Here is a 14,639-nt window from a genome sequence, read left to right as displayed (position 1 = left end):
GAGTAATACTTCTGATCCACAGACAGGCTTCTGCTTGACAGTCTAAATATATGCATATTCTGCAGCCTGGGGGGGAAACTGACATTTACTGTGAATCGACAGTTTTCCAGGCACTATCCCAGGTGTTTCACATTTACTGCATATTATTCACCTAACAACCCTATTAGATATCATTCCCACTTTCTAGACAAGTCAACTAATACTTAGAGTCGAAGTAACTCATCCAGTCAGTAAAACAGGATTGAGAAAGTCTAACTCTTAATTCTGTGTTTTTTCACACCAACCTGCTATCCAAAAAGACAACACACCTCTCAAATCAGCGAGTTCCACAGTGATCCTGAGACCTGGATGCCTCCACAGACCCCCTGCTTCCTACTCACAACGCCTAAGCCAGCGATGTTGGGTGAAGAATGCGAGTGTGCTCTTATAAACAGCCAATGCATTCACTTACAGTCCTGGAATGCTACTCTTTAAAATGAGATGCATAGATGATAAATAAAATCTTTCTTTATTCATATGCATGTGGGCACCTAAGCAAACACGTCATAAAATCCCACTTAATTAATAGCAAATTATATGGTAAAAAGATATCAAGAAGAGGCTGGCTGGATAGAATTTCTCCACATTACTTTTGCCAGTAGTCTTGTAGATTCCATTGTTTAGAAAGATATGTACAGAATGGGAAAGTGGAAAAGATGATCAACCACTCTTCTCCTGGTTTTATCCATCACACTACAGAGTTACAACTGAGAACACAGCAATCTGGCTGTGAACATTCATAGCTATCTTCACAAGTTAGAGATTAATGTGATCCCAAAGCTGGAAGGATCAGAGGGCTCACCTAACCCAACGTTCTCATTGCACAAGTCAGGGAACACGGTGGAGTGGGAGTAGTACCAGGGACGGAGCCGGAGATGGAGTTATAGTTCTGACTCTTCCACTAATGAGCATTGAGCGGGAGGGACTCCTTGAGTCTCTCTGGGAAGTAACAAAGGGAAATAAATGTCACACTGGCAATTCTGGCTACAGGCTACCCTTGACTTTTCTTCCCCATCCCTTATTCTCGATCCCACTTGAGCTCTTGATTCGTCTGAAGATCCTAGCATTTGTATAAAAATACAGGATTTTCTTCAGGATCCATTTTAAAGAAAAGCCCAAGAGGCAGCTAGGGCTATTATGGCCCCAAAGGGAAGATTCCTGTACTAAGACGCAGGCTGGTGGCTGGTGCTCCTCTTCACGCAAACTGTACTGAAAACACTGCAGGTCATAATTTTCCTTCAGCACAACTGTAGGGGTGAGCTCTCCCCTGGAACACTGAGCCTCCAATGGTGTTCCTTTCAAAGGCGGCACTTGGTATTACAAACTTCATTTGATACATCTATGTGCTTTCTTTCTAATAAAGGAATTCAGTGGGTTTTTTAATCCTGACCTTCATCTCAATCATCTTTTTCAATCTACTCTCCTAGTATTGCCTGCAGTCCTGTCAGAAACCCTCAGCAGTCAGGTCCCAGCACGACTCAGCTGCTGGCAGCAGTGTTGCTATGGCAACATCTGTCGGAATTAGCCCTAGACTCTCTTTAAAAATTAAGACCATCTGCAGAAATGCCAAAGTTAATAAATTTTTGGTTAATTTGGTCTTTAAGGTCACGGCAGAATATCCAATAATGATAAATATTAAAACATTAAAGTTTTAATTAGAGATTTGCAAAGTGTATGGGAGAAGTGGATAGGAAAAGCGGATTTATCTTTTGAAGCAAAGGTAAATACTGTGTACTGCACACTCTCCAAGATGGGGACACCAGCAAGTACTAGTTTCTGAAGCAGCCACAAAGGACAGCCTCACGGAGGTCGCAAATAGTTTGTTAAAGACATTCTTTAAGGAAATGCCTTTACAGCACAATGAACATTTTACCTTGCCTGGCCACGTTATCTTTGAAGGATGTGTAAAGCATTTACTGCAGCTGCTCAAACTGCCTTCTTGTGAGGGGACCCAGGCTTGGGCCGGCAGAAGGCAGAGGTAGGGCTGCCAGACACACCCAGAGATCAGATGAAAAAGTGGTGATCCGCAAATCACTGAAATGTCATCATGCTCTGTTGGCAAAATTCCCAACCCTGACCCTGCCAAGAACCACATACACCTACTTGGGCAGCCTAGGATATGGCCAGATGGCAGTATGAGACCTGAATCTTGAGGAGAGGTAGGCAGCTGACAGTTGTACTTGGAAGGCCCAACTGCCAACCCTGTGATTTTGCAGCCTTTAAGTAGTCCACGGCATTGGCGAGTAAAACCTACTCCATGATAATTTGTCACCCCAAGTGTCTAGCAAATAGAGGCTGGAAAAGAAGCCATAAACAAAGGATGCCCTCATTACCACAGGGGATTTGGAAATCCTTAATTTCTTAATGTAATAAGTTGTAGATTTTTGAGAGCAGGAAGTGAGTTTATCAGGTACAACCCTCTTCAGAGAGAAACGAGAAAACTGGCAGAGAAGGGTACACTGATTTCCCCAAGGCCACCTCACTGGTCAGACATGGAGCCAATTCTCCAGACTCCCAATCCAGGAGTCTTTCCAATACATCCCCTTGGACACTTGCTTTGCAGCCAAAGTGAGGGAGACACGTTGCCTCTGAGAAGCTCAAGGTTGAGGCTGCACAAGTATTTCTGTTTCATTTTGACCCTTCAGCAACAAACCAGGAACATCCACCAAGTTTAAGCATCAGTTGTGGAAAAGTCCTGAGAGATTTCAGCCTAGTTGTGACCCTGATAGCTTTAGTTAGATGTGATATGAAGTTAGTCTACCGATGTGCATTTAGATAACCTGTTCTTTTCACAAACATAGCATCTGGAGTAGTCGAGATAGATATCTATAGGTTAAAATGCCAGGATTTGAATTTCACGTCATGACTTTCTGCATGTGTAATCTTGGTGAAGCCACTTAAACTCTCTGTGTCTCAGTTTCCTTAATCTGTAAAATGGGGTAATGATGCCTAAATAATGCCTGTTTCATGGGATTGCACATCAAATATTAGCACTCAATAGTATCTATTATTACCATATGGTCCTGTTTACTACAACTTAGCTCTCTTGGAGTTTTAGTTATCCTTTCACTTCAGGCCACACACAGTAATTCTCAAAGGCAGCATCTGAGCTGCTTGAGACTTGATGTTGGAACACAGGCAATTTGCTAGAGAAGAGGAAGGGATCTCTAATCTCAAATCAAAAATTTTTTCCTGATCATACCTATGGTTCCAGGTCATGTTCACTAATGAGGAGTGGTCCATGTAAAGGGTCTTTCTACCCCAGAGGTGTTGAGAGAATGGACAAAACAAGAAAGGGCAAGAAGCGGATGCAGAATTGCAACACACACTGGTCCGGATGTTCAGTTCCATATCATTCATGGACCAAATAAATCTCAGCACTGTCACCTGTAGAATGAGAGAGCTAAGCCAGTAGAACACATCTCTAAGGCTCTGCCAGGTCTAAATTCTAATTTACAGGGTAGGACTAAAATTAATGTTGGGGGGGTGGGGCATTATTGTCTAAGCAGAGTTGTCCTCGTAACATTTGAATGGGTCTGGTCTTACATAGGTTACCCAACTGTGCAGATAGCCAAGAATGGTTTTGACATGGGCTTGTGAATTGAGCCCAATATGCACTAAGAAGAGAGAATAAGGAGTTTTTTTTATCCCGAAGTTAATTACAACCAAAGCCACGCTAAAAACATCAAGCTAAAGCACTAGATTTAGTATGTGACAAAAAGTATACACCAAGCCAGACACAAACGGTCACATATTGTATGAGTCTTTATATGAAATACCCAGAGTAGATAAATCCATAGAGATAGAGGGCAGACTGGCAGTTACCAAGGCCTGGGGGAGGGGGCAATGGGGAGTAACTGCTTAATGGGTTTTAATTTGGGGTGATGAAAATGTTTTGGAACTAGATAGAGGTGATAATTGTACAACATTATGAATATACTAAAGCCAATGAATTGTTTACTTTAAACCAATTAATTTTATTTTATGCGAGTCTCACCTCAATAAGAAAAAGTACATGCCAAAAGTAACTTTTAAAAATCACTATGTCTCTGTTTCTATGTGTTTCTTTGTTGTTGTGGTTATCTACTACTTAATGAGTGAGATCATGCGGTATTTGACCTTCTCCCTCTGACTTATTTCACTTTGCATAATACCCTCAATGTCCATCCATGTTGTCACAAATGGCTGGATTTCATCATTTCTTATGGCTGAGTAGTATTCCACTGTGTATATATACCACACCTTCTTTATCCACTCGTCCCTTGATGGGCACTTAGGTTGCTTCCAAGTCGTGGCTATTGTGAATAACGCTGCAATGAACACAGGGGTGCATGTATCTTTACGCATTGGTGTTTTCAAGTTCTTTGGGTAAATACCCAGCAGTGGAATAGCTGGATCATACGGTAGTTCTATAGAGATTGGATTGGTGGTTACCAGAGGGGAAGGGGGGAGGAAGGAGGGTGAAAGGGATAATTCGGCACATGTGTGTGGTGATGGGTTATAATTAATATTTGGGTGGTGAACATGATGTAATCTATGCAGAAATAGAAGTACAATGATGTACACCTGAAATTTATACAATGTTATAAACCAATGTTACTGCAATAAACAAAAAATTAAAAAAAGAAAAAATCACTATGGGGGCTGGCCCAGTGGTGTGGTGGTTAAGTTCACGCACTCCGCTTTGGCAGCCCGGGATTTGTGGGTTCAGATACCAGGCACAGACCTACCCACCACTCATCAAGCCATGCTGTGGCGGCATCCCACATACAAAACAGAGGAAGAGTCACAGAGATGTTAGCTCAGTGACAATCTTCCTCAAGCCAAAAAGAGGAAGATTAGGAATGGATGTTGTCTCAGGGCCAGTACTGCTCATCAAAAAAAAAAAAGAAAGCACTAGGCACCCATCATATACAAATGGCTCCTCAATAGTGGAAGAACAATCTGAAACCTGATATTCACATTCACATATAATTATAATAACACTCTGAACAAATGACAACATTACATAATCCTCACATGGGCCTGTTCAAGAAGGGGCTTTGGAATATTAGATTCCAAAAAGTAGGGAAGATGGTTTGTGTGTGCTGCTTAGCAGTTGGCAGGTGGTTAATGAATACTCAATATCAGCTACATAACGAAACAGTGATGCTCCCATTTTCCAGGTATGGAAACTGACAAACCCAGGTCCACCTGCTCTGTGAGGTGTGAGGTGTGGGGAGTTGTCCACCATCTTGTTACTTTCATTTTAGTCTTGGCTAATTTCATCTCTTCCCTGTGACTTGGTGCAATGGTAGAGAGAAAGAAAGATTTAGGCCCAATCTCTTGTGCCAACTTTGTATACATTTCTGGAGCTCATTTGCCTTTCTTCTTTTTCTATAACCACCTGAAGGAGGGTGCAGCTGAGGGGGCAGTGCCAGCCTTCTGAATGCCCACATCTCCCTGGCAATTAAGGTAGGAAAATTCCCTATCAATGGAACCAGTGTGAAGGTCCCTAAAAAAGAGAAAGTCTTCTTAGAAAGGGCCGAGAATTTTGATAGGACACAGCTTCTTCAGGAACCAAGAAGAAATTTGTGCTGATGGGGACCTTAACAAGACTGGGTCCCTTAACACTTATGACATGTAGCAAAATGAAAAAGGGGGTTGTTATCTTGCGCGTCTGTTGCCTTCTCCTTTCCAGAGTAGATTTCCCTGACTTCTGCCTATCTTGGGGGAAACCACTTTTCATGATGATGATGACAATAATGATATCATCAAACTGTCATGGATTGAGGAACCTCTATGTGCCAGATGCTCAACTAGTGACATGTATTATTTCCAAGCCCTCACAGGAAACTTTGAAGGAAGTTATTATTAACCTGTTTACATTTGAGGCAATTGGGGCTCAGATGTCACAGAGTTACAGCGAAGCACAATACAAGAGAGCACAGCTTCTGACGGCAATAAGCAGCTTGTCTGTCCTAAACAGAAAACTAATCATCTGAGTGGAAACAAAGAGAAAGAAAATGACTGTCCAAATATTTCTATTTTAAGAGATCCGGCTGTCGTCTCTTTCAGGACCCCTAGATTATAGTGTCAATCAATCAACAAATCAATGACTCAGAATTTACTGGGCATGCATTATAAACATAGCCTGCTCTGGGCTGGGGGTCATGGAACAGGAAAGAAGCAGCGCCATTTGTCTGGCCTGAGGGCAGGGAAAATGTAATTAGTTGGTAATGGGAATGCAGTCAAACTCAGAGAAAATAACCATTTCTATGATTTTTTTTTTCTGAGAAAGGTAAAAAGGTACATCCATCTCCAAAGCGTGTATATATTTAATTTAATTTAAAGCAAGCATGCTTCGGAGTGAGCCCTTCGAGTCTGAGATAACTCTACGATAAGAAATCAAGCTCCTCCGGCTTCCTCTGCTCTTCAGCGTCTTCCTCTGACATATCAGGAGCTCACATCTGGAGGCACAGTGGAAGCGTGGGCTCTCACGTTTACTTTGCACAAGGAGGAAATTCAAATGCTGTTCTCCATGCACATGACCGTCACAGAAGGAGGCCTCGACCGCTGTGTACTGTCGGCCTCCTCCACCAGTCTGTGTGAATGACGGCGGTAGGGGCCATATCTACTTACTGCATTGACATATCCCCCAGATCCAGAGCAAAGCCTGACATCCAGAGAGGACTCAAATACGTGTCAACTGAATGAAGGAGGAAACTACCACACGCATTCTATTCAAGCAGATAGAAATATTAATAGCAAGAGGAAGTTGACAGACTGTACTCTGGCATATATACACATATATTTGTTGGTTTAAATTGGTCCTGACAAGTCAACTTAAGTTTGGTGAAATTTTTAAAAAACAAAACACAGCAAAACCAAAAGTAGTAGTGTCTAAAATAATAGGTCAGTGTTTCATCTTCCAGAATTCTCTACAAATTTTAAAAGCAACTTTACCTTGGTCTTTTCCCCATTTATATGTTTTGGAAACGATGCTAACCCTAAATTTAATTACAGAACATTATTTCTTTAAAAATAAAAGGCAAAAAAAAAAAAGGGCATTGGTCCAGTTTACATCATTTGAGCAAAATACAGGAACTGACAGAAATTTAGAGAAAATTAGAAGAGGACTCTCTGCGAGAAAGTGGAAAAATGTGGGTAAAAATCATCTTTATCTGCTTTTTAACCTAATCCTCTTATATCTGAAACAAACATTGATCATTTTTTTCCTAAAGAAAATTTTTATCACTTATATAACATGGAAACATCTGGAGAAGAAGTAGCAAGTGTTGGTTTTTAAAATGCATCCTGCAGATATACTGGTAAAATTGGGTGTTGTAGGGAAAAACTAAAGACAATATTAGCTACGTGGGGAATAAAACAACAAACAAAAATGTAATAATTAAACTTTTCTTGAAAGCCCCAGGTTTCTTTGTGAACCACCAATAAAATTTCCTATTTTTGAAATTACACTTGTCTCTTTTTTTTCTTAACAAACCACCACAAACTTCACCTCATATGAAATGCATTCTGTCAAGACTCGAAATAATAACTGTGTGGTGACATTTCAGCAGCAGAAAGGATGACCTCAAAAAGTCATGTCAACCCAATCCTGACTGATGACAGCCACAGCCAGCCTGTTAATTAATGCCTGGGACGCAATGTGGACTTTTATGTCTTTACAACTAAATATCACACATCTAGCAACAGAAGAGACCTTTTTTTAGAAAAAAATAACCTTGATATTATGTTAGATTATTACGCCCAGAAGAAAGACGCTATACATCTACATTAGAGAACAAAAATACATTCTGTGTGATGTTACTTTCCTAAGGAGAAGAGAGAACATGGGGAAGAACTGACTTCATCCAAGCGTGTCAATTTTAACAATATGGAAGGTAGCCACTTTTGATGAGCATTAGGCAAACTGAAGTGCTGTAAGCTGCCCTCTCTTAGTTAACGCTATTCCTATTATTTTTTAGTACACATGAGGAGGGAGAAATAAACAGTTTGAACTTGTTCTCCTTGGAGAGGGTGGCTCACATGGTGAGTTCTGTACCAGCTGTGCTTCTGGGTCTCAGCAGGTGCCTGAGTCCCTCATAAGACTCGCCAAATTGCCTTGTATTTCACAAGGAATCTAAATTTTTCATTCTCTACAGTTTACTTATAAACTTGAGTGAGGGAAGCTGGTTTTAGTGATGGTTGATGTTTGTACCATATCGTTTGTTAAATATTTTTAATATCACCATTGGTTAAAAAGATTATAAATCTTTTATAAATCTTTACATACATAGTTGGTATGACAAAGTAGGTACTTGGAAATTGGTAGCTACTAATATTTTTCACTGGAAAACCAATGAACTTGGGTTCTGAAAAAACAAAACCTACTTACATAAGTTTGTTAAAAAAAGGATGGATGTGAGAGCTATGTGGTCATGATCCTCTGAGAGGGGATCATGGACAATCACAGAGCCTGTATTTAACAAGTCAGCTTGTCTATTTCACATCTCCAATCTTGCCCCTTGCCCAAAATCATGGGCATTGTGGCATCAAGCCTTACACTGAACAGTCTGGGGCACGGAATCAATGTAGTCTGAGAGTACTGGTGAAGATGAAGTCTGTGCTGCTATTCAAAATACAAATTTGATGAGAACTTTTCAGAATTGAAGCAATTCCTAAATCAATATCCGAACCTAATCAATATCTTTTTAACTTTCTAGTAACACCTATATTCTTTTTAAAATCTATTATCTTCTTAATTATAACAGTAGTCAAAAATTCAATTGTATGTTGCCCTTCCTTTGTTATTTAAATAATCTTAAAGATAAGTTGGGTGGACAGATCACAATCTGACAACAAATGAAAATGCTCCATCTGCACTGAGTTATTGATATCACCAGTGAATCTGGGAGTAACAGTTAGAAAGAAAACCCCTGGACATTGGACCACAGAGCCTCAGCACTCCCCAGCCTAAAGTCTGTGCAAGCAGCACTTCTGGGAGGGACTCAATCAATCTAGTGGAACATATTTCTTGTTTTCCCTACAGGACTTGGTCCAATTCCATATCTTTAAATGGAAAATATGATCATTTCTCTTGAGTTAGTCTCAATTTGTATTTCCCATCACTATCTTGCCCTATTATTTATTTTTCTACTCTATTAATAAACTATAGATTTGACCTATCCTTTTCCTGGTAAAATAACCTAGGGCACCAACAGCAAGAAATGTAACTTTATTTCTCTAGTTATCTAAATCTAGGCAATGTTATTTTGGGGAATAGAGAGATTGGCTTTCCTCTTTGTACAGACTCTATGAAGGCTGTGGTAAATGGTACCCTGACTAAAATAGCTGGGAGACATTTTAACTGCATTTCATAAATGAACTTTTTCACTCTCCATGGGTATTCTGAATTAAATTTTCCTTGGTATTATTCTACACTTTCACGAGTGTTACACTATCCAATTCAAATGGTGCATAAAGAGCTCATCCCAGCTTGTGAGGCGGTGTGGTATATGGCTGCATGGAGCAGGGTAAGAGGAGGTTTCCAGGCAGAGAGATGAGTCTCCATCCTTGTACAAAATACATCCTCAAGGTCCCTCTTATTATAAGAGACGGCACCAGACTTAATTTTGAGCAAATGGTTGTACACATAGGAATCCTTATAGACTCACGGATTTGTAACATGGGATTTCAATCCCTTATTGGGCTTAACCAACTTACAAAATTAATATTGTAAGAAATCAATATGTAGACATAACCAACACAGTTATTATCCTTCTGTTTGTCACCTGCAGGTTGGTCTCTAATTGAAGGCACATCTCCAGCTGTCACAGGTAGAGCACAGCATTAATTATTCTGATTATTTGTGAGTTCTACAACCTATCTACCATGAAAGGGAGATATCAGAAAGAACCAAGGCATCCTTTTCTGAGAACCAAGGCTGTGGCCGCATGACAGTTTTCTCTAGATCATGAAAGCAGGTCTTTGGATATCTTTCTTTTTAAAAAATAAAAGTGAATGGAGTTTCTCTGTCAAAGGAACAAAGGTTATTTGAACCTGGGGGAGCCATGACAGACATGGAGGTGATTTGGCCCAAGTGAAGCACGGATGAGAAGGGAGAAAGGGCATCATGAGATGAGCACGGCTGCCGCAGGGGAGGCAGGTGGAGGGTCGGAGGAGGTGGCGCTCACCACAGCCCCCTCCATAGGCTCCTCAGCCCCGGCGTCGTGTCCAGGTTCCAGCCCAACAGCAGGCGTTGCAGCGGCAGGGCGCTCCTCTGCTTTCGGCTCTGTGGGTGGAGCCTGTTCAGATTCAGCCTTTGATGGTTTGTTTGGAGGGTTAGAGGAAAAAGATTCAACAAGTGAATAGATAACATTACAGAATAATGGGCAATTAAGATTTCCTTCATCATCCTACAGGCAATTAGCTTCATTAAATCTGTACCGGAAAAAAGCCCCGCATTTGGCATCATGGGCCTTTATAGAACTGAAAGGTCTAGGAATGGACTAGTACTAAGCTTCTCTTTACCATCATCTGTCATTTCCCTTGAAGTGAGGCAAAGACTTACCATTTGGCTACTCAGTTTACTTACTGCAACTCACTCACTTCCTCATGACATCTTTAAGAGATGCTAAAATTGTACTTTCTGCTATTTAGCAGAGAGACAGGAGATCCTAGGAGCTCCCAGCCTTGCCAACTGGAAGGAGTGAGGAAGAGCTCACAGGCACACAGTTCTGGGACCTCCCAGCTCTGCTGACATGCATTGCACTAAAAAACTGAGGAGTCATCCCAATATTCAGATCAAAATGCATTAATCTGCATGCCCAGGTCACTATAAAGCTGTTGTGTCACTGCCAGGCTGGGAGGAGCAGACCAGGTTCCTGGCAAGTAGCCACCACAATCTGAGATACTTAGCTGCCTTAAATACTCCTGTCCAGTCCCTTCCCCTGCTCCCTCCAACAAAATCTTTCACAATCAGTTTATTTCACATAATAAACTGATTCTTTAAGGAACCACAGGGCAGTCTTCTCTGTGGCACCAATTACTCTTCTGATTGTGTGGACTTTTTCATCCGACTGTGACCTCTATGAATAGACATCATCTTTTTTTTTTTTTTTAATTTTTCTTTTTTTGAGGGAGATCAGCCCCGAGCTAACATCCACGCTAATGCTCCTCTTTTTGCTGAGGAAGACTGGCTCTGAGCTAACATCTATTGCCAATCCTCCTCCTTTTTTTTTTTCCCCAAAGCCCCAGTAGATAGCTGTATGTCATAGTTGCACATCCTGCTAGTTGCTGTATGTGGGACGCAGCCTCAGCATGGCCAGAGAAGCGGTGCATCGGTGCGTGCCTGGGATCCGAACCCAGGCCACCAGTAGCGGAGCGTGCGCACTTAACCGCCAAGCCACAGGGCCGGCCCTAGACATCATCTTAATTCCAATTACATGCAGAATCAGGCCTCTAGAATCTCTTAAACTCTAGACATTTTTAGTTTTAAAATTGGCAATATTAAATAACAACAGGCCATTAAACACACCACAGCCAAGGCACGTGACCACATCTACTGAAAATGTTCCTTCTTTTTCAATCTTGATTAATATAAATAAGCATATTTAGGGGGCCGGCCCAGTGGTGCAAGCGGTTAAGTGTGCGCGCTGGGATGCAGCAGCCCGGGGTTCACCAGTTCAGATCCCAGGTGCGCACCGACGCACCACTTGGCAAGACATGCTGTGGCGGCGTCCCATATAAAGTGGAGGAAGATGGGCACGGATGTTAGCCCAGGGCCAGCCTTCCTCAGCAAAAAAAAAAAAAAAAAAAAAGCATATTTATTTAGCATGATTATTTCACTAAATGGATGGGCATTAGAGGGCATGTTAAGATCCTTTTCCATCAGAACGGTTAAACTGTAAAAAAGTTTAAAGGTGTTTTCTCACAGGAGTAAGAAGTCTCCAATTAATACTCTAATTGGAGAAACCAATAACTTCTGCCAGACTCTCACCAATTAACAGCCACCTAAGTTGGTGCACATGACATGTTCCATAAAGAGGTGATGAAAAAGTTATGCTGAGATTATATAAACAAATAATGAATAGCCTAGTGTTGGATAAATATAAAAAACATTTGTCCTGTGCCCCCTACAAACCCTCCATTGCAACACATGCCATGATCACACCCCCCTTCTCTTCAAGGGGCATAATAAAATGAAAGGACACTTTGGTAGATAAGTGTACAGAGATTGGATATTTTTATGGGGTTTTATAACTGTTAAAAGGTGATCTGACACAATTGTTAAGAAAGAATGAGATAAAATTCATTCTAATATACTCTCAGGAGTCCTTTATAGGAAAAGATTTCACTTTCATTGTTCAAAAAGAATTATCTTTGTAATGGAGCAAGTTTTCATAGCAGCAAAGAGATATTGTAAGCTCTCAGGGTACGATCTTACCCTTTTGGAAGTCAAGGTGATTTGCTATGAGAGCATGGTATCAAATGACCTACACAAGGAAGAACGGGAAGGGTAATTTGACAAAGCATCAAGAAATCCATACACAGATGTCTGTCCCCTCGGGAGCTGACTCTACACTATGGATGGAGGAAGTCTGAAGCCAGATGAGGGGCAAAGAGAAGTTTCAAAATATGAGTCAAATAAATGTATCACTGTATATTAAAAAAAAAAAAAACAGCAAGTGTAAAGATAGCTTAAAATGAAAAAATTATTTGCATCAGAGTCTGGGTCTCTTGGAAGTCAGAAGGAATTCTGAAGTTTTATATAAGGCAAGAATAAGTAGAGTGATTTCATAAATGAGTCGAACTGCACTGGCTTGCTGAGATCAGATGATGCGACAGACGCATAGTATGGAGAGGAGGTAGAATTGGTTATGTCCCCACAAGTCACAACATTTCCCCCTATATTCTAATATCACACCGAATACTACAATACAGCATTGCAACTTAACTTAAATTCCAGGGGATAAATATAACTCAGGGGATAAATATTACTCAATGATGAGTAAAGATGAAACACGATAGCATGATTGTACATAAAATTAGCTACTCAAATTTGGAAATAGAAGTCACCCTTCCATTCCTTCTCAGGTAATGTAAAATTGTAAATACTTTGTCAAGATAGAAAGAAAAACAAAGGAAAATTGTGACAACCTCTCAAGATGTAAAATAGTCCTGTTGGAACTGTGTCCTGCTTCAACAACTTTTTTTCGACAAGATGCCTCCTTTGACAGACATTGCGAGGGTTGCTACCTTGCCATACCTCTTTTGGAGCACTAGTAATGAATTCCTACTGTTTGCTGGAGTAGCGATGATCATTATACATTCAGAGGAGAGGTATACTCTATATTTATAGGTGGCAGCAGGATGCCACAATGGTTTAACTGAGACACAGAAATGGAATTTTTCCTTTAGAACAAAAAGAGGAGTGTAGCCTTGGTGCACATTTTCTAGTATCCTCTGTAATACGGTGGAACGTAAGTCAACGCAGAGGAAGAGGAGATGGGTCAGGTGAGCAGGGTTAAGAGTCTAGGCACATACCAATACGGCATTTGCCTCACAGTCTTGCTTCTCCAGTCTTGGGAGAGCTAGTTTAATGAGAACTGCAACGGGCCATGGAGCCAACTCTGAGCCCTGAACAAGGCCTGTAGATTCAAAAGAGTTTAAACTTTCACTCAAGGAATATGCTGTGGGGCCATAAGATGCAGGCTGGGAAGATGTGCAGCTGACAACAACTTCAACATCCATGTCCCTCTGAACAGTCCGTGAACCAAATGTTGGGAACTGTCCTGCTCCTGGGAAGATCTTGTATGGTCACAACTCAGTGGGAGGCAGAGATTCACTGTGATTTCCCAGCTCCTCACAGGCAGAGCCACAGCCTGCAGCATTTGCAAAGCTGGGCATGACAAAGTCAAGTTCCCCAAAGGAAAGAAGATTCAAGATGTCAGCTTCAGAGAATACATATCAAGAGGAGGGAAGGGCAGGCAATGGAAGCTCCTAAAACCAGCTATGGTGGGTAGAAAGATGTTCAGTGAAATTTAAAAACCACTGATTCTATGCCTGGACTTTTGCATCAAAGTAATAGGTGAGTTTAATTATGATACATTGCCTCTCCTTTTATACCAGTACTTCTCCATTTTTCTTAACCCATTCACAATTGATGATTAATAATCTCATCCTCAAGCATCAGTATAACCCTTACTCCATCACCCAGGCTGAGAATCACCAACGAACATGAAATATGGGTCTCTCTAGCTCCATTATTAACACCAATATAATTTGTACTTTAAACATTTAAATCTTTATGTGCAGGCCACGCACTCTTCTTTTCACCTGGTTACCCGAAAGGCAAAAGTATGACAATCTATGGACAAGGTATTAGAGACACATTTGCCTTTGAAAAATATCATATTAACCTTTAAGAGAAACTTCCCAGAATAGAATTCCTTACATAGAAGTGAAATCATCTAAAGAGAAAAATTCATTCTACTTAAATCCAATTCCATGCTTCCAATGTGAAAGCCAGGAGCTGGGATAATTACACACCATTCCTATGGGAAAACCAGTGAGCTACACATAACCCTCATGCACTAATCTTCAAAGAGCCAAAA

The 14,639-nt window shown here is 40.9% G+C and overlaps 1 protein-coding gene across 4 annotated transcripts in view; it reads right to left on the bottom strand.

Annotated features, from left to right (window-relative positions):
* The window catches only part of AMPH (amphiphysin), a 248,500-nt gene that overhangs the window by 18,384 nt on the left and 215,477 nt on the right, over positions 1 to 14,639 (bottom strand). For 3 of the 4 annotated variants that reach the window (XM_087436054.1, XM_087436005.1, XM_087435903.1), the window contains one exon: positions 10,218 to 10,343. The exons of the other annotated variant lie outside the window; for it this stretch is intronic. In XM_087436054.1, coding sequence (XP_087292180.1) covers positions 10,218 to 10,343 — 126 coding nt within the window. The remainder of the gene's footprint in view (positions 1 to 10,217; positions 10,344 to 14,639) is intronic. 4 annotated transcript variants of the gene reach the window in all.

This window comes from Ceratotherium simum, chromosome 1, assembly GCF_057802395.1.
Source record: "Ceratotherium simum simum isolate JZ-2026a chromosome 1, ASM5780239v1, whole genome shotgun sequence".
In the NCBI taxonomy this organism is placed as follows: Eukaryota; Metazoa; Chordata; class Mammalia; order Perissodactyla; family Rhinocerotidae; genus Ceratotherium; species Ceratotherium simum.
The sequence above is the reverse complement of the archived record's forward strand: the minus strand, read 5'-3'. Positions and strand labels throughout refer to the sequence as shown.